We start from the raw sequence: 26,500 nt of genomic DNA, 5'->3' as shown, positions 1-26,500 counted from the left end.
TAAGTGTATTGCAGAATTGCAAAGTGCTATAGAAGCTGTACGTAAAAGCTGCTGTTTATAAAGATGACATTTTGTGTGTACTGCCAAAGCTTAACAATTACAGTAAACAAAGTGTTAACACTCCCTCTCTCGCTTAACCTCCCTCTCTTTCCCTCTCCCTCTCTCTTTTTGTGCAGTGAGTGTGATTCTGAAGGAGAGGAAGAGCAAGGACAGCATCACGCTGGCCTGGCAGGGCCCAGACAGGACCAATGGAGCCATCGTGGAGTATGAAGTCATCTACTACGAGAAGGCAAGTCATCCTTTTCTCTCCTCTCCTCTCATCCCCTCCTCCACTCATCTCCTTTTCTCTCTCTGCTGCTGTTGTTCTTCTAGCCTCTCTCTCTCTCTCTCTCTCTCTCTCTCTCTCTCTCTCTCTCTCTCTCTCTCTCGTCTCCTCCTCCCTGTCCTCTTCCCCTTCCATCAAAATGGTTCCCCTCCTCCTTTTCTCTTCGTTCTTGCCGTGTCGTGTGCTCTACGTGCCTCTGCTTGGGTGCAGTGTTAAGAACAGCAGAGTGATATATATCAAGACCTGTACAGAGAATACACTGCCATTCCCCTCTCTCCTCTCCATCTAAACTCTGTCTTTGCGCTCAGATTCAAATTCAACTGGGCTTTGTGGACGGGGCTGGCATTAGAAATATATTATTTCTATTATTTTATTATAGAAATAATAAAAATAAATATATCTCTCCTTCTCTTCATCTTTCCCTGTTCTCCCTCTCCCTTTGTACTCTACTCCCTCTTTCTCTCCCGTTGTACTCTACTCTCTCTTTCTCTCTATCTCGTTCTAGCAACCATGCTATTGCTAAAACTTTAAACATATATTACACGGAATAAAATTGTAACCTTCATGATAGATAAATTCATATATTGTCAAATGTCCACGCTCTTTTTCTCTTCTTCTCTCTCTCTTCATCCCTCTCTCTTTCTCTCTTGCTCTAACAAGCATTCCTCTCTGAGATTACATGCACGTCTCTCTGACCCCTATTAAGCTCTGCGGTGATTACTCGCGGTCAGCCAGCACAGGAATGTGTGTAGCTGCGGCCTGAAGCCCTGACAGGGCCTCTGGGAGTTAAAGCAATCAGTGTGTGTGTGTGTGTGTGTGTGTGTGTGTGTCTCTCTCTCTCTGTGTGTGTGTGTGTGTGTGTGTGTGTGTGTGTGTGTGTGTGTGTGTGTGCCCCCAGCACACTCCCTTCATGTTTCTTTAATTATCAGTAGGATGGAGGCCAGCCATGATGTCATAGGCTTTCCGAACGCTCAGCACGATTACGCCACCTGTAGTTCATACACACACAACTCCCCTTCCCTCAAACACATACACACACACACACACACACACACACACACACACACACACGCACACACACACGCACACATGCTCTGTAGTACTTGATTCTCAACCTCTTCACGGTGCAACAGCCCTGTCTCCACAACGCAACAGCCCTGTCTCCCAGAAGCCTAGCAACCAGCATACACACACACACACACACACACACACACACACACACACACACACACACACACACACACACACACACACACACACATGCACATAGACACACACACACACACACACACACACACACACACACACACACACCCTTAACCTCAAGCACACATTCCTTTTGACAGCATGAACAAGGGACTCAGCAGTGATATAGCAAAAGCATAAATGGAATGTAATTAAAGTACTTTTCTCTGCATGCTTCACTTTGGCTATGGCATAGTTAGGACCACTTAACACCTTAGATGGCTTCCACTGTAAAGTGACACATGGAGATGCCACAATGGCCTGTGACTGTGATTCAGCAGAGAAATGCACTCCGAACTCACAGCTCACTCACAGTCACTCCCCTCGCCCCCTCTATGCTCCTCTCCACTCCTCCACTCTACTCTCTTCTTTTTACCAACATCTACTCTCTCTCTCTCTCTCTCTCTCTCTCTCTCTCTCTCTCTCTCTGTCTGATTCTCTGCCAACTTTGTTTTATTATTATTATTATCACCACACTGTCTTCTGCCTGACAGCTGTGGGGAGAGCTCCCAATCCACCACAGACATGCAGATAAACACTCACACACATATAAACAATACACACACACACACACACACACACACACACACACACACAGACACACGCATACGCACACACACACACACACACACACACACACACACACACACACACACAGACACATGCATGCACACACACACACACACACACACACACATTTTATTTGCGTGCATTGTGAATGTGTGTGTTTGTTGACAGAGACAATGTGGAATGCTGCAGACCGCAGGGCATAAGAATGTAATGAGTTGTTTATTAAATATGAAGGCAAACTGCAGGAGTGATCTGCCTCTCTCTCTCACACACACTCTCTCTCTTGCTCTCTCTCTCTGTCTTTCTTTACCTCGTTCTCTGTGTCCTATCCTCTTCCCTCCATCTCTCTCCTCTTGTCTCTATCTTGAAATGCGTTCCTTTATCTTAGTCTTTTTCTCTCTCTTTCTATCTTTCTCTGTTTGTCACCCTGAACTGGCAATGCAAAGAACCTATACATCAACCTACACTGATTACACTGCTAGAATAACAATAGAAAGGAGAAGAAAAGACAGAGACAGTTTGTGTGTGTGTGCGTGTGTGTGTGTGTGTGTGCATGTGTGTGTGTGTGTGTGTGTGTGTGTGTGTGTGTGTGTGTGTGTGTATGTGTGTGTGTGTGTATGTGTGTGTGTGTGTGTGCGTGCATGTGTGTCTGCATGCATGTGTAAGTGATCATGGATGACAGTGTGTGCCTCTTTCTGCTCCATAGAACCAACGTGACCAGAACTACACGGTTCTGAAGACCAAGTTCAACATGATGACGGTGGAGGGCCTGAAGCCGGGCACCACCTACGTGTTCAGGGTAAGGGCGCGCACTGACGGAGGCTACGGCAACTACGGGGGAGAGATCGAGCTGGAGACTAGCCATGAGGGTAAGACCTACACACACACACACACACACACACACACACACGCGCGCACTCACAGAGCACAAGAGCTGTCTGATATCTCTGTGTGCTCATCTCTGTCTCCATCCTCTCCCTATTCATCCAGTGTCTGCATGTCCTCACCGTTGTTCATCTCCATACTGTATCTGCCTGCATTCCCCACACACTCACACATCCACCCACACACAAACACACAAACAGACTTCCCAGTGAGCAGACCTTGGTTAAGGTTATGTTCCTTATTGTTAAGCCAACACACAGCACAGTTGGGCATCCTTTCTCCAACCTCTCTCTCTCTCTCTCTCTCTCTCTCTCTCTCTGTATCATTTCAGTCGTCTCAGTCCTTAGTTTTGCCCATGGTTCCTTGCCAACTCCCCCCAACCGACAGACACACACACACACACACACACACACACACACACACACACACACACACACCCTTCTCTTTCTTATTGAGCAGTTGTTCTGGGACTGGCTAATTTTCGAGGCGTTTCATGTGGGGAACTGGAGTGTGTCTTATTTACTGAGCTTTCTTCCCCCAGAGGCCCTGATACATCATTAAACGCCTCCAAAGACAGAAGGGCCTTTGTCTGACAGCTACTCCTCACACTCGATCTGTCTTTCTTTCTCTTCTTTCTTTCTTTCTGTCTTTCTTTCTTTCTTTCTTTTTTTCTGTCTGTCTTTCTTTCTTTCTTTCTTTCTTGTTTTTCCACTAAGCTACTTAAAAATATTTTGGGGTACAGTAAACAACAGGCATGGGTGAGTGAGGTGTGTGAGGTGTGTGTGAGAGAGAGAGAGAGAGAGAGAAAGAGAGAGAGAGAGAGAGAGAGAGAGAGAGAGAGAGTGTGTGCAGGGCATTTGTCTGACTAGCTGAGAGTTGGTCACAGCCCACTGACCCGTGACAGAGCCCCGTCCCACCACGTCACCCAGCTCAATGGCCCCAGACTTTGCCCATGCCCCTAAATCAATCATTTTAATTACACTTTGCCAGTTGTTTTAACCCTGCATAGTTGTGCTTAGTCAATTGTATATATCATAGTGTTATTTTAACGCAACGTTTTGACACAGCCACGTGAACAGCAGAGTAAATTAACTATATGTAGTCAGTTGGCAAGGATGATGGGGTTGATGGGGTTTGAAAATTCTCAACCCGACCGACCCTTATAAAGACTGGACATGATGTAGGTTGAAAATCTTCATCTGCATGTACCAAGACCTGAAGTTAGGAGCTGGCCTTTGAATGTAAGCTTATTGATGTAGCTTTGTTAGCATTGTTTTCAATGCACATCTTACCATCTAGTGTTAGTGAGCACTTTTCTGACTGTGAGTCTTTGTCACATAAGCATGTGTGGTCTTGTGCAGTGACTCTGGCATCTACACGTCAGGCCTGGATGCCATGACCCTGTCAGCCTCCCCTAGCTGTGCTTGCAGCTCTTGTTATACTGTAATACTACACTACGGCATGATGCGACCCTGTGTCAGCCACACCTTGCAGTGCTTACTGCGCTCATCTTAATACCTCAATCCTGGTGGCACCATGCCATGTGCAAATAAGGGTCATTTAACACCAGCATAAAGCAGTGTTCTTGCATATTAATGAATGCATTGTCATGTGTACGAATAGTTCAGAATACTATTAAAGTACACAAAAAAAAACTGACATTAACAATGACAGAAAAAATACAGGCTGCAATATGTCTCCACAGTCTCCACAGTCTCCACAGTCTCCACAGTCTCCACAGTCTCCACAGTCTGCCCAGTCTGCCCAGTCTGCCAACCAAATTTAGATTCCATTTCCCAGTGCACATGACATTGTGGTTATGTTAACAGAACAAACCTGCGCAAGGAAGTCTGTTTCTGTGATTCACAATGACATGCAGATGGACTGTGTTTATTTCTCCAGTGCTACTTTGCAGTTCATTGTCCGTCTTCTTGCACGTGGCTCGGGAGGGGAATGTAATTTTCGATCGATTCATGTTCCCAGGGATATTCATTTTCCCTGAGAAGACCAGCTACTCATGCACGACTCATGCGTTTGATAAATGATGCATTTGTTTTGAGTAATCACTCGATTGAGGGAGGCGGCGTAAAATCCATAGCACTGAGGGAAATGGCTCAGGTTGAGCCTCTTATTTAGAATGTTAACATAGCTGTTTAAGGGCAGGATGAGAGAAGCAGGACGACTTGGCATTTAAGTTGAATGTTAAAGCACTCTTTTGCCTTTAATGTCATCTCTCTCTCTATCTATCAATTGCTCTCGTACTCATACTCAATTCATTTTTACTAACATTGGCATGCAGTACATACAAAGCTGCCAAAGCCAGAAATTACATGTGTATTAGGAATGGCAAGTACATCATGACAAGAAATGTAAAAGAAAACACATACACACACACACACACACACACACACACACACACACACACACACACACACACACACACACACACACACACACACACAGACACACACACACATACAAACACACACATACAAACACACAAAATGACTAAATGACAAATGCCAAAATGACATTAAAATGAATATAAATGATTATTATAAAGTTATTTGTTTTATTCAAAACCTTTTTCTCTCCACATGCAGACATGCTGGCCATAGGAGACCCTAACCAGTCCACCATCCTGGCCGTGTCTATCGCTGGGGGGATCGTGCTGCTCATCTTCCTGGTGGCCTGTTTTGTCGTGAGTGGGAGGTGAAGCTCGCTCCTAGAAATATTCTCTTAAATGTGTATTTCATTTTTTGTTTTCCTCCGTTCTTTCTTCCCTTCTTGCTTTCTTTCTCTTTCTTCCCAATTATCTGAGATTTTGCCTGTTGGGACCTTGCAAAGCTCAATTATATGTCCAATAGAACTTCACTAAAAGAAAACATAAAAGTAAGAATGAGAAGTATCTGGCTTTTATAACAAAAGTTTGTCTGTGCGGCATTGCCTTGTAAAGAGCTACATGTTGGCAATGTGCACAGCACATCTCTCAGCTCAAAAACATGTGAACTGTAGAATGTCCTGATGTACGTCCATGAGCCCAGAGCTCTAAAGGACGAGTCCAGTTGTGGCCTATGGTGACATGATGACAGACTTGACAGCATTTAAACATGTCCAGGGCTCCAGGTATGTCAGTGTTTATGTGCTTTTTTCTCTATGGGGGGAACACCAGCCTTGTTTGCTGTGGCTGTAAAATGATGTTTGTATTATGTGCCCTCACTGGGAATGAAATGGCCAGGAGCTGTATTGTAGTCTCTAAAACCATTAGTATTGACCAGAGGTGATTGCCTATCAGCCTGAGTGCCCTGTTCAGTATTGACCTGCCTGGGATCTAATCAGGCAGTCAAGCACACACATTTGACGCATGCACGCACCCACACGTGAAGCCTGCACACACACACACACACACACACACACACACACACACACACACACACACACACACAAAATGCATTGTTGTAACGCAAGGGATGAATGCGTACAGAATGTCCTCAAACATCCTGCAGCCAGTATAGCAGCGTTGTGAATATTGCTATTGACTTGTCAGTTTCTTTTAGTCCAAAATCCAAATTCCATTTCTACCCCTTAGCCTTCCCCTTAGGGTTATCCTGACCTTCTCTTTTGGGTGGAGGAGTGGTGGTAGTGGGTACACATAGCCCCTCAAATGAAGATTTTTCAGAATCACACGGAGGGGCATGAGGAATTTCCCAGCATACACTAGGCAGACGGGCAACATGGCAGCATAAGCAAGCCAAGAGAATCATCAGTGCATTCCGGCGTTAGTAGGATTTTAAAAATCACAACAATCATTGTGTTATGTTACATTCAAACTTGTGGCAATATGTTTAAGGGCCTGTTCTTTATAGGAAAGTTTTCAAAAACTGCTAAGTTTGCAAATGATAATGTCACGTCATTAATGCTAATTTGCACAGTTGTTATGCATGTCTACATAGTTCCATTGCCATGATACCCCGTGACTTGACAGCATACCATGAAATTTGCTTTTGTATCACTCGTCTGACATTAATGCATACGGTTGCCGATGGCATCTTTGAAGTTTGTTATGATGAACACTCACTGCATCTACCATGTATCAGCTACTGTAGCGACAACTTCTAAAGACATGTAACAGTATAGTAGTAGTGTCTCATTTCCCAGGGGAATATCTTCACCCATTCTGTTTCAGAGAGAGGCAAGGAATAGAGAAATGAGAAATGGGATTGGCCCACTACACACGTACACACACACACAGGTACACACACACACAGTGGTCCTGCTCGGTGCCTGCCGCACTTGTACGTGCGAATCCTCGCACTCATTAGTGGCGAGTGGGAGAGAGACACGCAGCGGCACATTGACATCTCCAGAGGAAGGCAATTACAGCAGTGCACTGGAGAAGTGCCAGACACGCTAGGTGCTAACCAGCTTTTACAGGTCCGTCGATACATCTCCATGAATTAGCCAGCGCTAGTTTTTCACTTAGCCTCTGCGTCAGCCCTAATAGGAAAGGTGGGAAGGCGAGCTGTTAGACAGAGGCCTGGGTGAGGGTGTGAGACGCACGTTGATTTGGGGTCTAGTCAAAGAGCAAAGGAGAGGGGGCGTAGTTTGTTTGTGTGCGTGTGTGTGTCTGTGTGCGTCTGTGTGCGTGTGTCTGTATGTGTGTGTGTGTGTGTGTGTGTGTGTGTGTGTGTGTCTGTATCTGTGTGTGTGTGTGTGTGTGTGTGTGTGTGTGTGTGTGTGTCTGTGTGTGTGTGTGTTTGAGAGCATGCTTCAGTGGATTTTCGACTCATAGCTGTATGGTGATAGTAGATCAAAGACAGTACTTGAGTGAGGAAGTCTGGAAAGAGATGGATGAGAGGAAATAAATGATAGAAAGAACCATACAGAGTGCTCAAAAAGGCCAGCCTTGAGAGAGAGAGAGAGACAGAGAGAGAGAGAAAGAGGGAGAGATGGAGAGAGAGAGAGAGACAAAGAGGGAGAGAGAGGGAGAGTTGTGGAAACTGGAACAAGTTGGAGCGGATGGAAGATAGTGAGATTGCGCTCTTAGCTACAATTCCACCACAGTACAGCCTACTCACAGGCTTGGCTTTGAAGAATCAGAGGGAATCTCAAATCAGACGGGCACTTGGTTTACTATATACTTATTTCACAAACCATACCCCTTCACCCACCCCCCACACCACCACCCTGCATCTCTCTCACCCCCTCCCTCGTATTCCCTTTTTCTGTCCCTATTATTTGAACATCTTTTTTTGCCCCTCTCTGTATCTACTCCCCTCTCTCACTTCTCCTCCTCTCTCTCTCTGATTGTACCCAAGACGTCTAAATCTCCAGGGTGTGAGTCTGGCTCCCTGCTGCGTGTTCAGCACAGTTTTCGGGAGCTGAGCTGTGAAAACTCCGGCACGTTCACCATATGGGGATTTGCATTACCTTGTCTTACATAAAAGATTAGAACACGTTCCTGCCAAGCCCTCGCTTCCTTTCCCACACCTTCCCCCCCCCCCCTCGCCTTGCCTCTCTTCCCCACAAGCAAGCGAGAGAGAACACAGAACAAAGACATGCTGCATAGAAGCAGGAGAATTTAGGTTAGTTTACTTTTCTTGACATCTTGTTTTTCGCGAACAAGTGAAGTTTTTTTCTCTGAAGGCTGTGTTTTTTCTCTCTCTCTTGTGCATGTCTTTCGGTGGATAATTCAGTGGCTGCCCGTCTGATCTGATGGACGGCCCCACTGACCTTTGCTGACCTGTCCCTCAGCTCAGCGTCGTGATCTGGCAGTCGTAGAGAAATGGAGATCCCTTGTGGCTTCCTTGTTCCTCTGAAGATTTCCACCTATAGCTATTTGTGTTTGGTTGTTACTTCTTCACCCTTCTTCCCATGCTTAGCTAGTGGGACAGGAAAGGAATATAAAATCACATGCTTTTGTAATGTGATGTGGTGCAGAAACAGTGACACACTGTAGGCCCTGCAGAAGCCCCATCGGATGTGCAAGAAGAGTAATGGATGCTCAGATAAAGGCTGCATTGTGCTCAGATAGGCAAGTCTAATTAATGCAGTAGTGGATCATGTTATTTACTCAACAAGCCACCAGCGATGGCAATAAATTGTGCATATATGGTGCTTACACTCACCATCTAAAAGCATCCATTGTTCATTATTGGCAATAAAAGTGGTCAGGACGAAAATACACCCAGACAGCCCCCCTGTGCAAACAACTCGGCTACACCAGCTAACAGGCTTCATCATGGGCGTGTATGCATGCTGTTTAAATCTGTCCATGGTGTCCACAGGCGGGCCGAGTTGGCAGTCCAGCAGGTAGAACAATGCGCCGCTATTGGCAAGCGGTAAAATCAGCAGATGGTCAACCGCACTCATCGAACACTTTTCCACAATCCTTTTCCTTATCCACATTCTTTCCCTTTCCTTCTTTTTTTCCCTGTGAAGCAATTAAAATATGCCAGTCCACTGCTAATGAGTGGTATTCCGGAGTACCGGAGTCCTGTGAGGCCTTTGATGGGCTCACCAATCTGCTCACCACTGCCTTGCCTGCCAGGAGCATGCTGGACTCTTTGTGTTATGCCTTTTTTAAAAAAGAGAAAGTTTGCAAAGCTCTGAGTGGACTTAATACGAGGTTTTAAAATAATGATTTTCCTTTTTTGTTTTTCTACCTATTCAGAGGTTTGATACTTTGTTAAGCTCATCAAGGACGGCCAGTGCGAGCCTTCAGCTCTGTCAGCCTTTTCCCCTTCCTGTGGGTCAGTGTCTGGCTTGGATGAGAATCGGGAGAGGGGAAAAAGTTACGAAACTCCACGAGACACTTTTGACTCAGACACCAGGCAGGCAGGCATGGTATTTGAAAGAGAATGTTGCGTCCTCAAGAAATTTGTCAGGAATGTTTTGTTTGCTCATACTGGAATAAGAATCCCATGCTTTACGACAATTCTGCCTTTCGGAAATGTCAGCTGTGTCCTTGTCTGCGCCCAATGAGAGCGCAGTGAAGATTGAAATGTCTGTGTAATCGCAGATGAAATGTTCAGGGAGAGTCAGCAGACTGGCTAATAAGCAGAAGAAAAACTCTCTTTGTCATCACCGGATGTTTCTCATTCCCTCTCTCTCCCTCTCTCCCTTTCTCTCTCACATTCTCTCTCTCTCTCTCTCCATTCTGTTCGCACAGAGCATCTGTTAGTGGCCTTGGGTGATCCTTAAAAGTTAATGAGTAGGAGCTAGAATGTACAATGCAGAAACACAGACAGGAGTCGGCAGATTCTTCCCTTTAACATGGAGAACACGCTGTTAGAAAGTGCTATTGTGTCTGTTCTCATTACTGCAAGCAGGAACCAGGATGTGAGCTCAAACACCAGACTTGCCCCAGATCTGGCGTAGGACTGGCCCAAAGAAGCTAATATTTGGTTAAGACTAGGGGGTTGTGCTGGCTTATTCTACCCATACGTTTCTGTGCAGAAAACGCTGACACAGTGACACAGTAGCTAGATAGTGCCTGGCTCTCTCTGTGATGGACCTGGCCCTGAGCGAAGCGTGTGTGTGTGTGTGTGTGTATGTGTGTGTTTGTGCACGCCCCGCACAATTTATATGCCTTTCTTTGGGGAAGCATTATGGTCTGAACTGTAAATCATCCAAAGCAGATAAAATCTTGCAATCTTTTGTCACACCATTTATGGGTCTGAGGCCCAGGCATGCCAGACACTCTGGGCCTGCCACTGAGAGCGGTGGGCTCCGGCGCAGCACAGCACAGCAGATCACCAGTCCTGTGTCCTGTCTCTGCTGAAAGAAGGTGCCAATGGTGGTGACTCCTCTCCTCTACTCCTCTGCTCGCACAAACGGCACAAAAGTGTCAGTACAATCAACTCCTCTCCTCTCTCTCCTCTCAGAAATGAAGTATGAATACAGTTGACTCCTCGTCTTCTCTGCTCTTGCCTCCTGTTAGTGGGGAACTGTGACTTCTCTGTCCTCTCCTCTCCTCTCCTCTCCTCTCCTCTCCTCTCCTCTCCTCTCAGACATGAAGCACCAATACTCTTCACTTTGTTGCAATTTCCCAAATAGAGTATCCGAGACTTCCCTCCTGATTGCCTTCCCCCTCTTTGCCTCCTTGCCTGGAAACAATGCAGCTAATGCTGATTTGGTAGCACTCGTGCTGGCCAAGCTTGTGCCGCTCACACCATCACACCACACATACACACACACACACACACACACACACACACACACACACACACACAAACACACAAACACACAAACACGCCACCCTATTACCTTACGCTCCTGCCAAAAGCCCTGAGCATTTGTGCAGGCTTGAGTCTCCAAAGTGCTAACGTGAACAGACCATTCCCAGTCATTGCACAAAAGTGATAATGACGATTGCAAGCCAAATGTTCATCATCTCTACTTGGCTGCTTCAGGGCCTTTGTGTGAGTGCATGTATGTGTTTGAGAACAGTAACAGTACCCCACTCTGATAGCTTGGGGTCTGCAGGTCGTTTTCTATGACAAATCTAAAAGTGTGATATGCTCACCGCTCGCGGACACACAAGATGGGTCCTGGCAAAGTCCTCTGTGGCGATAACGCTAATTGGTTAATGGGTTTTTAGCCTCTCTCTTAATGTGATCAAGTGAGCCATCACCTGCAGTGGGCTGTGTGGAGCTAATGGAAGCCTTTTGGCAATGCTTTGTGTGTGTGTGTGTGTCTGTGTGTGTGTGTGTGTGTGTGTGTGTGTGTGTGTGTGTGTGTGTGTGCATGTGTGCGTGTGTATGTATGTGTGTGTGTGGCCTAATGTGTTATAATTTTCATTATATGATGAACGTTGGTAGGGGAATCGAAGCCAGCCTTTTTTTGCCCCGGGGGCATTGGCCCATTGAGGAACAGTGCTTAGTCGGCAGAACGCGAGAAAAAAACAAACAAGCCGAGAAAGCAAAGTGCCTGCTGTCAGCCCTCACTCTCCCCACGCCACCCGGGAAAAGTTACCGCGCTTATGGCCGCATAGATCCTTTCGTCTGATTGGCTCATGCGATGGAAGCAGAGCTTAAGAGAATTGATGGAATTATTTGTCTTAGTACGCCGCATTGTCTCACCCCTGCGAAGGCTTTTTTCCTCTGCTGTCTTTTTTTTAACCCTACCGTGCCCTCTGAGAAAGCAAAGTTGCAGTCGGTCCGTGGATCTGACACCGCACACAGTGAAGTAGTGAATTATGGCTGGTCGTGAAATGTAATGTCAATGAAAAAGATATTTTTTCTATTAGCACCGTTCACGCGTCTGAGACTCAAGCCCCCCAAAGAGGCGCTCATTCCTTTACGGCACGGCCATTTTAATCCATTAGAAAAGCTATTAATTTCTACCGTGGGTGCTTAGCTGTCATCAAAGCTCAGCCATTTTGAGCCAAGGAGAAGGTGGTGCCGCGACCATCCTTGCATCCCTATTTTCTTGAGGTGACTCTGGCTGTATTTGTGCACTGAGCTGTTTAGCAAATGAGATTTTTATTGCCCCAGTGCCCCCAGTGCAAGGGGTGGATGCCATCGCCAGATGAGCCGCGTGCAGCCGGCTTAATTAATTTGCAAAGGATGACTGCATTGAGCAAAACAGATAAAAAAAGAGGGGGGAAAAGCCATGGCGAAACAGACATTATCGGTAACCTTCTTCTCGCGGTGCATCTTCAATTACCATAATGAATGGTTTCCAAATTAAATGTTTCCCCGCACCTTTGAATAGCCATGTGTGCAAAATTCATTCGATATCTCCATTCAATCATGCCCGTCCTCCTCATAATTACTGGAACCAGAGTAAATCTTTTTTAAAGCAGTCACCAGACCTTGGGCACTCGCCAAGTTTGCTCAGCAAGAGAGACCTATCTGAGGAATAAGAGCGAGAGAAAGAGAGAGTGAAAGAGAGAAAGATAAAAATGAAAGACAAGTGCAACGCATGATAGCATCCCCTCATATTCCATGGGCTAGAGCCTTATGTCTCTTTTACGTACAGATTTTTCCTCAAACGAAAGTGATTCTCTGATTGCCATTAATCTGAAGGCCCACTTTTGCCTGATTAAAGCTCGGCAGAGGAGCATCCATTCTCTAGCTCTCACTCCAGCCCATTAGGGGTGGGTGTGACACAGCAGCGGAGATGATTAGAAATCATCTGATCTCTGCATGACACACACACACACACACACACACACACACACACACACACACACACACACACACACACACACACACACACACACACACACACACACGATAATGACAGAGATCCTACTGTAGTATGACCAAAGCATTATGCCCGAGGAAATAAACTGATACACTGTATTTTCTATAGATAGATGGCAACTGTCATTTCTGTGTTTTATGCTTTGCTACCGCCTTCATTATGATATGGACTCTCTTTCTCTGTCTCTCTCTTTCTCTCTCTGTCTCTCTCTCTCTCTCTCTCTCTCTCTCTCTCTCTCTCTCTCTCTCTCTCTCTCTCTCTCTCTCTCTCTCTCTCTCTCTCTCTCTCTCTCTCTCTCTCTGCCCCCTCTGTCTGCCCTACAGTATATTGTTGTCTTTGCCTTATCTTTCTCTTCCTGATTATCTACATTAGTCTGCTTGCTCATGTCTTGCATATCCATATTCTCCATTTAGCTCTCTGTGTTTCTCTCTGTCTCTCACTCGTTCTCTCTCTCTCCTAATAAATTCATCATGAGCTGCCGATGAGCCTGTTTTTCTTCAGTATTATCGGCTGTGCTGACAGCAAAATATACATGCACAGTATGAGGCTCACCTCTTAGTACGTCTTAGGAATATGTAGCTTGAGGTTATTAGTAATTATTCATCCAGTTCTTGGTCAACTAGCTACTGCTACTGCTACTACTACTACTGCTACTACTACTAGTAGTTCCTTTCTGTGTAGTGTGATACATAGTTGTTTTCTGTGTGCTCACTGTTACCTGATACTACACATTGAAAAGGAGAGGCCATCAGCATCAGCTTAAGTGGCTTCTGTTTTGTTTAGTCAGGGAACCGAGCACGCTGTTATCTCAAGGTCACACGTTTACTGCCAACTGAAAAGGCAAAGGTCGGCCACATCCCATTTTAAGACTGCAGGAAATACAGGGTAATCAAAACGGGCAATTAAACGTTACTGGCGGAAATAGCGTGGCACATTTCCTCTGGTTCACCTTTGGTGACTTCCCTGCCTGGTGCAAGACATGTCCTCACTACTCATAAAGTGTCAGTTTAGGCCTATATTATCCTTCCATACTAAAGCTGTAACTCAGCCTGTCTATAGAGATGTGTTATTAAACACGTGACCTATTCACTCCACAAAGAAGCCCTTTGACCATGAAGATGTGAAGTTGTACAGCACTGGCCGCGTTAAAGTCCACTGTCCTTCCCAGAAGATTGGAGTGGAAGTAGATATAGGACACTTGAGCTGTTTCTTCCTCTTTTAATTCCGCTGACAGTGTCTGACAGTTGGCCAGGACGTGTCTTAATAGAGAGGGGGGTGAGGGTGTTGAAGAGGTGCCAGAAGAGGAGAGACCATGGGGAGGGTCATGTGGGGGTTGAGTGGAGTGGAGGGGGCACCGGTGTGGACGCTTGACCTGGGCCCCCTCCTTTTCTGTCCACCCCCATGGAAGCTTCAGGACTGCCATCACTATATCAATTCCTTTCTTCCTCTAGTCTGTGTGCATTTATGGGTGCAGTAAAAGGCTGCTTGTCATATAAAATACAGTGAATGATATGGCCTGGTTTAGCACGTCATTTATTCAGAGGTTCTTTAACTCTCTCTATTTCTCTCTCTTTCTCTCCCTCTGCTGAGGCCCAGCCAAGCAGCACCGTCATTTTTTTTTTTTTTCTTTTTTTTTTCTCTCCTCTCTCCTTCTGTCAGATCTTTGATCTCAGCAGCGTTGGTGAGAGAGAGAGTGAGGGAAGAGTGAGAAGAGTGTTCTGTGCTTTTATGCTTGACGTTTTGTTTTAAAGGTTCCTCACTGTGCATATATACAGAGATCTGCGTCAGCTCCAGATATTTCAACTTATTTTTTTTTTTCACTTTCTCTACAATACATCAATCCCTTCTTGACCCTTTAGCCCATGAAAAGTTTGCCCTAGTGTTTGATCTCCAGCTCTCTGTCTACCTCTGTCAGTTTCCCTTTCTCTCCCTCTGTCTCTCTCTCTCTCTTTCCCCCTCTCTTATGTCTGCTTCTGGCATTGATCCTAAACAGTTTTTTAAAGAAATGTTTCTCGGTCGAGTTCCATTCGTAGATCCTGGAGACAAGGACACCTGAGTCAGCTCTTAGAGCTTGTACAGTATCACCCCCCTCCTCTTCTCTCTCTCTCTCTCACTCTCTCTCTCTCTCTCTCTCTATCAATATTTCTCTCTTTCTTTCTTTCTTTCTTTCTCTCTTGCTTTATCTATTCATCTCGCCCTCACTTTAATGTTCTTAGTGTGCCACATGCCAAAGTCTCACATCCTGTCAAAAAAGTGGAGAAAATATCACAGCACAGAGGATGAGAGAAAATTCTCTGTCAGCAAAATCAGCATGCATGCTTTCCAAATGTGCCAGGACCAAGATCTTTAAATGCATGTTTGCTGATATAGTGCAGAGAGAGAGAGATACAGAAAGCAAAAAAGAGCGACAGATACAGTGAGAGGCACAAGGAGTGAGAAAATAAAGGATAGAGAGATAGAGATAGAAAAGAAATGAGATGAGGAGATACATGGCTAGTTAGAACTGGCCTCAGAGAGCCTGTTGGATGGATGAAAAACACGTCTTGAGTTAGATAGCTGGAGTTAGTGAGAAACACTGCACAATGATATGTTAATTCTGCAAAGAGAGAGAGAGAGAGAAAGCAGGAGAGAGAGTCAGAGATTAGATGTGGGGAATGATAGCAAGAGAGAGAGAAAGAGGGAGGGAGAGAAAGAACGAGAAAATTGTAGGGACACAGACCCCACCCCATCTCCCTTTGCGGCTCTCAGTCAATGCAAGTGAATGTGTAAGCTGCAACATCAGGCCCCTGTCGACACACACACACACACACACACACACACACACACACACACAGACACACACACACACACACACACATACACACACATACTCACAGCCGCAGTGTCGAACGAACACAGAGGCGAGACAGCAGTTGAGGGAGAAAAAAGTGCAAAGGGAGAGCCATTTGTTTCCACTGGCCTCCTGGACTGCTTGCTGCTGCTGCTGCAGCCGCCAATGCCACCATTGCAGCAGGATGCTGTCATTTGTGTAGAAGCGTGGGGAAATTGGGAATCTGCACCTCCATAATGCCTCTTGCTTTGTTCTGTGCAGCGGCCAGACACTTTGTCAATACAGATGCTCTTTTTCTCATTAGATGGTTCCCCGAGCCTGCCAGAGAGATTGGTAGGGAGATGACTGCCGACAGAGGGGTTTTATTTGTCATGCCTTCTTTCCAATGCCTCAGCACAAAAAACATAACGCCAAAACTGTCCAGCGAGAGATAGAAATCCTGCAGATGAGCTTTACGAAACACATTGTTTTGAAAAATTGAGTTTTTTCTGTTAGCAGATATAGATTTACGTTTGAATTTATGTAAGACTCAAGGTGTTGAATGTGTATTGTCGACTTAACACCTCTTTCACACACACACACACACACACACACACACACACACACACACACACACACACACACACACACACACACACACACACCAACACACTTGCAGCAAAACTGTTCCATGTTACTCATAACACGGTGTAGCAAGCAAAGCAAAGGAGCAGGTCGGTTGTTTCCATTATGAATGCCATTTTTGAATCTTCATTCCTCTCCCGACTCTCCCTCACACCCAACTCACACACATACATACTGTCTCACACACAAACACACACACACACACACACACACACACACACACATCATCCACAGCAGGGGGATTTTAATCAGTGCTGCCAATTAGTGCTGTTTACACTGTGTCAGGCTCCAGTTTGGAGGAGCCAGGCAAAATTAGCATCAAACGTCCCGAGTGTGTGAGGGAAGATGACTGCCACGCACGGCTCCATGTGCCGCCGCGGGCTCTGCCACCCAGAGCTGGTGGCACAGTTGGCATAGGCCTGGCACAGACTGTGGTGCCAGGACACAGAGTCGGGCAGCAACGAGGTTCATCCTAAAGTGAGGGTGGACCGAAGCTGCAGACCAGCAGGTCTCACACAGCTAGCCTCATGTTTAGCAGCAACATAACTTACTACTCTGAGTTGCTTGTTACTAACATCAAAAGTAGTGCGCTTCTTGCAGAACCTGTGTACTGTGTTCTGTACCTGTTACTACTAACCACTGAAGGTTACTCCTTTAATGCATAATATGAATTTGGATAACTTACCAATACTTGCCAAAAGAATAACTTACAAGTACTTGCCAAAAGCACTTACCAGTGCATATGCTTTGTGCTCTGTAAATGAAGTTCGGTGTTGAGGCCTAGTCTAGTATTCTTGTTGGTGTTGTGGTTCTATTTCCTCCATTCTAACTGGCTTTGTGAACCAAAGGATTGTATTCTAGTGCTCAAATAAGAAGCTTTGTTTTACATTTTGCATTATAGTGGGCATTGTGTAACTGACTACATGTATGCTGACGTGGGTGTGTCTGTAGAGGGTGGAGTATCTGAGAACCTTACCCTGGCGTCCACAGGTGGAGTGGCCACTGGGCAGTCAGCTGGATCACACTGGCTGCTCAGTGAAACCCATCATGCAGTGTCTGGAATTCTCCCTAATGAAAAGTATCATACGCACGCCGTGCACCCAAATCACACTGTGGTCTGATTGTAATGAAGGGGTATCAGATTTCACAGTTGGTAATAACTATAATGCCACAGTTAACCACAGTTCTGTTAACAGTATTAAAGGTTGAAAGCGATAAAAGTGAAGCTTAAAACAGCTATGCTCATTTTTTTTTTTCATCCTGCTGTTTGTAAATGACCATGAAATCATGATTTAACCCCTTTCATTGAGGTGTAACTTAAGATAGGGAAATACATCAGGGTGTTCAGAGATGTTGTGATGTTCTACTGAGAGGAACAAGACTCCAGTAAGGGAGGCTTTCCATTCCTCCCTTTTGTGTTGAGCTCTTGGACACACACACGCACACACACACACGGACTTGCACACGCCCACACACACACACACACACACACACACACACACACACACACACACACACACACACACACACACACACACACATCTCTCTCTGTCTGTCTACAAATGTAGTCTGGCATACTTTAGTGAGAGAAACAGGAAATGTGTCTACAGTGTATGTAGTCTAGCATGTTCTAATACTGTTGTAGTGAGAGAACACTAGAGCCTTTTCAGAGCCTTTCTTCCCTTAAGGCTGTAGGAAGGGAGGAAATCCAAATGTGATGCACACATCTCTCTCCATCACTCTCTACACATAGTAGTATGTTTTAGTGGAGGTAACCAGAGTGTACACATGTAGTATGTTTTAGTGGAGGTAACCAGAGTGTACACATGTAGTATGTTTTAGTGGAGGTAACCAGAGTGTACACATGTAGTATGTATGTTTTAGTGGAGGTAACCAGAGTGTACACATGCAGTATGTTTTAGTGGAGGTAACCAGAGTGTACACATGTAGTATGTTTTAGTGGAGGTAACCGGTGTGATTTTTTTCTTTCTCTCTGCTGGGTGTGCAGTGGAGAGCCGTTAATGAAGTCCGCAGAAAGCACCTGCTGTGTTTCTTTGAAGGAGCTGCTGTGCACAGGGAAATCAATTAGCGTGATTGTGAGTTGTACTCACAGATAGTGCCTCAGGCCAAAGAGAGGGAGAGAGCGAGCGAATAAGAGATGGGTTGAAGAAAAGGGTAGAAAGATAGGCGAGTGGAGCGAGAGCAGAATACAGAGGGGGGGGGGGGGGGTTAGAATGGAGAGGGAGAGAGGGGAGAGTGGAGGAGAGGGAGGGAAGGAGGGAGTGGGAAGGGAAGGGGATAGAAAGAATGAGGAAGCGGGCAAGCACGTATTTTTAGGTGGTGTAATGTGTCCACAGAGACTGCTCCCAGATGTGAACCAGAGCTGAGAATGGAGCCTTTTACTGAACCTGTGCCAAACTAAAACGTTACACACACACACATACACACACACACACACACACACACGCACGCACACACACACACACACACACACACACACACACACCTCCCTCCTCCACAGACAGACAGATACACAGCACACATACACCACCAGACATACACCCCTCAGCTATACACATACACATTTAATGTGTTTCAGCAAGTCAGCCTCAGTGTAAAACTCTGAAATAAATCTGAAATAAAAACTCCATGGTAGCCTTGGAGAAGTGAAATTTACTGTGTGGAGTTTGCAGTGCAAGTTTGCTTATTAACTCACTCGTCTGCCATCTCTGGCCTCCTCCTCAGACACTGTGGGTACATCAAGCCAAGCAGGACCCGGACGAAGAGAAGATGCAGTTTCAGCATGGAAGAGGTGCAGCCATTCATCACATTAGCACATAATAGCGCACCAGATCAAACAACACTCGCCATTAGTCCCCTCTTTAGGCTTAGATAACTGGTAGCAATCACTTGAAATGGGAATATTTGTATTCTTAAGTGAGACTACTATTATATACACTATATATATATATATATATACAACTCTGAGTTGACGTCATATTCAAAATTAAGAGACCACTGCAAATGTGAATATGACCATCAACTCATTTGAATGTCACTCGGCAACCGTAGGATGATATCAGAAAAATGTGCAGTGGTCTCTTATTTTTTCAAGAGCTATATATATGTGTGTGTGTGTGTGTGTGTGTGTGTGTGTGTGTGTGTGTGTGTGTGTGTGTGTGGTGTGGTGTGTGTGTGAGTGTGTGTGTGTTTTGTGCGTGTTTTTAATCTGTGTGTTTTTTGTGTTTGTTCATACAGTAAAACTCCCTGGCAGCCGCACCTACATCCACCCCCACACATATGAGGATCCCAACCAGGCAGTGCGGGACTTTGCCAAGGAGATTGACGCGTCCAGCATCCGCATCGAGCGAGGTCATCGGCGCAGGTTAGCTTACTGGTGGATGGCTTGTCGCCAGCTGGCGCGTCATCGCACAAGAGCCTGATACATTTAACCCCTTGTTGTTGCATGTGTTCATTTAAGCGATGACTCAAGATCTATTCCTGCACTTCAACAGCGCTGAGCACTTAGTAGAGTCTCTCTCTCTCTCTCTCTCTCTCTCTCTCTCTCTCTTTTGTGTTCTCTCTCTCGCTCACTCACTCTCTAACTGTCTTTGCTCCAGTCTGTGAAAAGAGCTTTTAGGAGCAGATCTCTTTTCAACGAGGGCTCATTTATCACTAAAAAGCCCATGCTTTTGTTTTAGTGGTAATTATAGACCATCAAAGAGGCCCACTCAGTTTCATTTTCCCTCTCTCTCTCATACTGTCTTCTCTTTCCCTTGTCCCTTCTCTGCTCTCTCTCTCTCTCTCTCTCTCTCTCCTCTCTCTCTCTCTCTCTCTCTCTCTCTCTCTCCTCTCTCCTCTCTCCCTCTCTCTCTCATCTCTCTCTCTCTCTCTCTCTCTCTCTCTCTCTGCTCTGCTACTCTCGGTGATAATGATGACTGACAGCATAAGAGTGCTGTGTCTGAGCGTGTTGCCCCTCCTTCTTGTTGAAATGGTGTGAAAAGCCTCAAGTGTGGGTGGTTCTTACAGACCAGACCTGTGAGACATGCCTTTGCTGGCGACCTCAAATGGTTCAGACCTATCATCTCGCTAGTTCAGTCTCCGCCGTGTCCACATCACACACAAGGTGAAGCAGAGGAATAGTTAGCTCATTTGCTAGATTATAGCCTGCCTCGTCTACAAAAAGCATCATTCCTGTTCACACAGTATGAGCTTCACCTTGCATTGTTTTCAGTTACAGTATGTACTGTGTTTATGTCATTTGGTTCTGCATTTAAGACTACTTGTCAATTGTCATCTGTAATATTAATCAATATTTAATGTCAATATTAATGTATGTGCTGTCAGACTTTCTATAACTGAACCTAGTGCTCATGTGGTGTGTTATTGTCCAGGGAGTTTGGTGAGTGGGTGTGCAGCGGCCGTCTCAAGCTGCCCAGTAAGCGGGAGATCTATGTGGCCATCAAGAGCCTGAAGCGCAGGCTAACTCAGAGAAGCAGAGGCGGGACTTCCTGTCCGACGGCCAGCATCATGGGCCAGTTCGACCACCCCAACATCATCCGCCTGGAGGGCGTCGTCACCAGATGTAAGTGTAACGGTGTTTTTTGAGTTGCCTGATATGAAATGCCTTTGAGATGATCTCCATTCAAAAGGAGATAAATGAAAGACTGGACTTGAAACAATGATATCATTTTGGGAAACCTGCCTAAAACGATCTGAAGGCACTTGTTCTAATTTAGTGCCACCGTCAGCTCCTCTGTGGCGGCTTGAGAAGAATGCCTCTGTGATCAATTGGTGCTTTGTCCACCATTTATGATTAATCTGTGGACTTTTATCAGGACAGATCAGTGGCAGTCTGAATGTGATCTGGTGTAGGAGCAAATGTTTGATGATTGGTTACCTGGCGGGGGTTATTTTAGGACAGTGTTTGAAATTAGATCTGAACAGCAAGACATACGCTCTACATTTGCATTGCCCCCAAAACAGTGATTATCGTCTGTTTTGGGTCGTTTGTTAGTCCAGGCTGTCGCTGTTCTTTATCTACCCTCCTTTGTTCATTTTTCTATCTCCTTTTCTTTAGTTAGCTCCTGTCTTTCTTTTTTTTTTTTTTTTTTTCATTTGTGCTTATCCATGTATCCTTCTAGCAAGCCCATTTGCAAACACGAGGCGAGGTAGACTCTGAGAGGCTGCTCAGACGTGATTAGACCGATGATTACTGCAGCGCACACACCGTCTCTCTTGGCTTTTCCCTTAAATCCCCCAAACAGACAGTCACAATGCGCTATGTCTGCTGCCTTATCTCCTGCATTAGCTATACCGGCTGTTTGCGCATAAATAGAAGATATGCTCTTCTCAGTCACATATGTGCACACGCACGTGCACACACACACACACATGCACACACACACACACACACACACACACACACACACACACACACACACACACACACACACACACACACTCACACACACACACACCGACTTCTGTCTGACAGGGTCCTTAACCAGGCACTAGAGCCTCGTTGTTCACTCTACCTATGTCACGGAACAAAAGCCATATGCATATGTAAGGCCCAATGAATATTAATGGTTTAAATTGTTAATTGGATGTGTTTTTTGCGACATAAATATTCAACAGCATCCTTATTAAATGCATTAAACTCCCTGAACATTCCGTATTCATTCTCACTAATTTCCCTCCCTTTCTCTGATGCCAAATGTTAATCCTGACCTTTTGTTGGCTGGGGTATTCTACGGTTTGCAGAACTATTAATGGAGTGACTCAAGTTTGCTTTGCATTTCAGGAAAGGCAGATGCCTCCTAATTGCCCCGCTCTCAGTATTAGCGGAGATTTTTAATGTGCAATGCAAATACCCAGGGCACGCTCCACGAGGCTAGTCAAACTTTATACTTCTTTTTTATTTTATTTTTTTAAAGCACACACCATCAAATAGAATTAAACAGTGAGTCAGAGAGCAGAAAATGTTCTACACCGGTTCTCCCGAGTGCTGAGGACTCAGCCATGTTTGTACGGTGTGATGATACAAAGCGCTCTTAAACATCACAGACAGTGAGGCCCAGGGTGGTGTGGCTCTCTCCTGGGTATCACATGATAATGTGTTGAATGTCTCATTCCACTTTATTTATACCTCTGTTGTGTTATTTTTGCCTCCAGATTGTCCACTGAGATTTAGTGAAGTATACGGGTGAGGTGGTAGGCATAGATTTATGTTTCTGTGATGGGGCAATTAGAGTAAGATTGTGATTGTGGTTAAACTACAGTGATATAGTAAATAACAGGGTTCCCACAGGTCATTGAATTTCTGAAATAGCATGGAATTTTAACATGGAAAGTCAGGGAATTATATCATTTTTATGGCAAAGTCATGGAATGTTGGGGAATTTTGTTGTAACAGTTTAAATTTCCTTTCCAAAATACATTAATACAAATATATTTCCACACAGCATTGGTGTTTATCCACTTTATTAACTTTTTCCATTACTGCTTGCTTGAGTGGTTGTGGTTAGCCCTACTTTTTATTTTTTTAATGCACATTTATCCATTTCCCGCTCTAAAAAAAGTTAAAGATTCTAAAGTGCTACGGAGCTGGTCTGAAATCTTTGGTTGGTATTTTGTACTGATTATGTAGTAGGTCATGAAAATTCGTTTTTTTGGTCAGGGAAAGTCATGGAATTTTACATTTGACTTAAAATGAATCCTGAAATAAAATACAATATATATTTGGATATAATGCTATTACATATACATATATGTACAACAAAGAATTAAAACTTGAGAAACGCTGAGGGCAATGTTGAGAAGAAAAACTGAAAGCATAGGAGAAGAATTGTGTGTGTGTGTGTGTGTGTGTGTGTGTGTGTGTGTGTGTATGTGTGTGTGCTGGGGTGGTGTCTCTGAGACATACATGGGGGCAAGGTGCACTGGGAGCGCAGAACCCAACCCAGCCCACGCAGATCCACAGGGTGGAGGGGAGGGCTCATTTCACACATGGCAGCCCAGAAGATGTCACTGCCCACGGGGCTGAAAGGTGAGGAGGGCACTCAATAGGGCACCTCCAGCCTGTGGGGCCGGAACGGGGGTGGAGATGTGTGTGTATGTGTGTGTGTGTGTGTGTGTGTGTTGAAGGAGTCTAGCTGTGCTTCCTGTGGGGTACCCTCTACCACCTCCACACACACACACACACACACACACACAAACACACACACACACACACAGACAGACACAAACGCATACATTCCACCCCCACCTTACTCTCAAATCAATATGCGTTTACCCCAAACCAGGCAGTTTCACAATGATGATAATAACACCCTCTCTCCCTCTCTCACACACACACAGAGACACCATCTGAGCCTGTTTGACCTTAGAGGCAGCCTTAGGCTGGCAGAGGAAGAAAGGGAGGCATGTGTGAGGAGGGGGGAGAAGCGGGTGGAAGCCCTGAGTTTAGCCCAGAGTGGGGAAGCCAGCATTTCAACAGTCTGATCTAGTCCTCCACGGACGTCTCCTTTCACCAGATCATTCAGCCAGGAAACAGGGCTCTTATCCAAACAGACTAACTTGGACGTTTTATTGCAGTGTTTTATGTAGTAGCAGAGCATGATGGCATTGTGTGCGTGTGTGTGTGTGAGTATGTGAGTGTGTGAGTATGTGAGTGTGTGTGTGTGTGTGTGTGTGTGTGTGTGTGTGTGTGTGTGTGTGTGTGTGTGTGTGTGTGTGTGTGTATGTGTGTGTGTGGTTTATGTGTGTGTGTGTGTGTGTGTTTTTAGGGGGATGTTGGTGCATGTCTGTTTGGGTAGTGGGTGGATGTGTGTGTGTTTATTTATGCTTCCAAATGTCATAGAGGAAGTTGTCATAAGTGGGATAGTGGAGGTCTGTTTGCATGTCTGTATGTGTCTGCGTGTGTGTGTGTGTGTGTGTGTGTGTGTGTGTGTGTGTGTGGTTTATGTGTGTGTGGGTGTTTTTAGGGGGATGTTGGTGCATGTCTGTTTGGGTAGTGGGTGGATGTGTGTGTGTTTATTTATGCTTCCAAATGTCATAGAGGAAGTTGTCATAAGTGGGATAGTGGAGGTCTGTTTGCATGTCTGTATGTGTCTGCGTGTGTGTGTGTGTGTGTGTGTGTGTGTGTTGGGGGGTGGGGGTGTTAGGTGTGAACAAGTGTGGTAGTGGAAGGTGTGTGTGTCTTTGTGTGTGTGTCTGTGTGCATATGTGTGAATGTGTGTGTGTCTGTGTGTGCACACGCTGCATGATGTACATTGGCATGCCACTTCAACCATAAAGCTCCAATCAGCGTGCTGTCATCAGAATAATATTTAAACTGCCTCAGCAGGCTCTGATTGGACTCATTGTTATGCTGATGAGGACCGCCTGAGAGAGGGAGGCCATTGAGAAAGCACTCCTGTCTTCCCTCTCTCACAGCCAGAGAGGAAGAGGAGAAGAGCCACACTCGTCTTATCTCACTCATCTCCAGCCTTTTGTGTGGCAAACAATCAGCTAATCTGCTCACATTCAATTTGGCCAGACCTATCATCCGCCAGCATCGAAAGCATTCTCCTCCTAGAAAGAGAAAAGCGATTCATTTAATTCCAGGATCTATTTTCAGAAGCCTTTCATTATCTGTGAGACCCACTCTTTGAAGAACAATGGGATTTGGCTCTCGGAATGCTCGACTTGGCATGTGGGAAGGCACGGAACGTCTGTGCTAGCACTCTGTTCTCGGTTAGCAAGTTAGTGTCTCGTAACCTGACGCGACATCACCAGCCCACATGAATAGGGGCCCATTGCTAAATAGGTTATGTGTTTTGGTTAAAAGCCATTAGAGGAATCGATAAGATGCTCACTTTTAAATGACGTTCTGTCCTTTTGTTCTTGTGTTTTGTAGTGTATAAGAAAAAAAAAATTAACAAAGGCAGCACATCATAAGTCTGTAAGTTTCTGGCGTGCAGTTACGCACATTTTGATCTTCTCTCAGCCTCAAACAAAAACCATAAGCAATTGTACGAGACAGTGAAGCTTCTTTTCTTTTTAGCTTTAACAAGTGCTAAACACGTTGTGGTAGAAACACAACGTGTTTTGCACAAAATTACTATTTCCAGCCAAGCACTTTAACACCTAGCGTAGAAATCAATAGTCTATCTGGAGGATGGGTCATCACTCTGCAAATGAACTAGCCTGGATGGAGCGAAACAGACAGAGAGAGGGGATTGGTAGAGGCTCAGAGGCGCTATTGTTAATGGTGTGGCGGGAGGTGAGAATGAGAATGTCACTCTCAGCAATGGGCTTCGCTTCAGACACGCCCGTGGACACAAACATATCTACACATACAGACACTAGGGGTTTTGCCAACTAGTCGACTACTAAAATCACTAGTCGGTGCTGTTGGCAGCAGCAGTCAGCTAGTCGTGGACAAAAAGGCTAAACAGGCTAGACATTTCTATGTGGAATTACTTCACTGAAATGAGACCGGTTCCACAGTGACATATACTGTACGTTGAGTACAACTGTATCAACATAATATGAAATATAATAAATATATAATAATATGATATAATATAATATATCAATAAGAACACATTTGCTATGGATAACCATCTAAAGATGAAACACCGGCTGCCAACAGCTGGCACTAACAGTGTTAATGCCAGCAATGATGCATAACGACTAGTTGACGACTATTATGAAAAACTTGTCAACTAGTAAAAATCAGAAGTGGTGAAACCCATAACACACACACACACACACACGCACACACACACACACACACACACACACAGAGACAGACACACACA

General features: G+C 45.2%; 1 protein-coding gene across 1 annotated transcript in view; it reads left to right on the top strand.

Annotated features, from left to right (window-relative positions):
• epha4b (eph receptor A4b) overlaps nt 1–26,500 on the top strand; it is a 112,921-nt gene that overhangs the window by 68,569 nt on the left and 17,852 nt on the right. The window contains 7 exon segments of the mRNA XM_042099757.1: nt 177–289; nt 2,847–3,009; nt 5,629–5,737; nt 19,437–19,453; nt 19,456–19,503; nt 19,950–20,076; nt 21,086–21,276. Coding sequence (XP_041955691.1) covers nt 177–289; nt 2,847–3,009; nt 5,629–5,737; nt 19,437–19,453; nt 19,456–19,503; nt 19,950–20,076; nt 21,086–21,276 — 768 coding nt within the window.

The sequence above is a fragment of the Alosa sapidissima genome, chromosome 1 (genome assembly GCF_018492685.1).
Source record: "Alosa sapidissima isolate fAloSap1 chromosome 1, fAloSap1.pri, whole genome shotgun sequence".
NCBI lineage: Eukaryota > Metazoa > Chordata > Actinopteri > Clupeiformes > Clupeidae > Alosa > Alosa sapidissima.
Note: the sequence above shows the minus strand (reverse complement) of the source record. Positions and strands in the feature narration are given on the sequence as shown.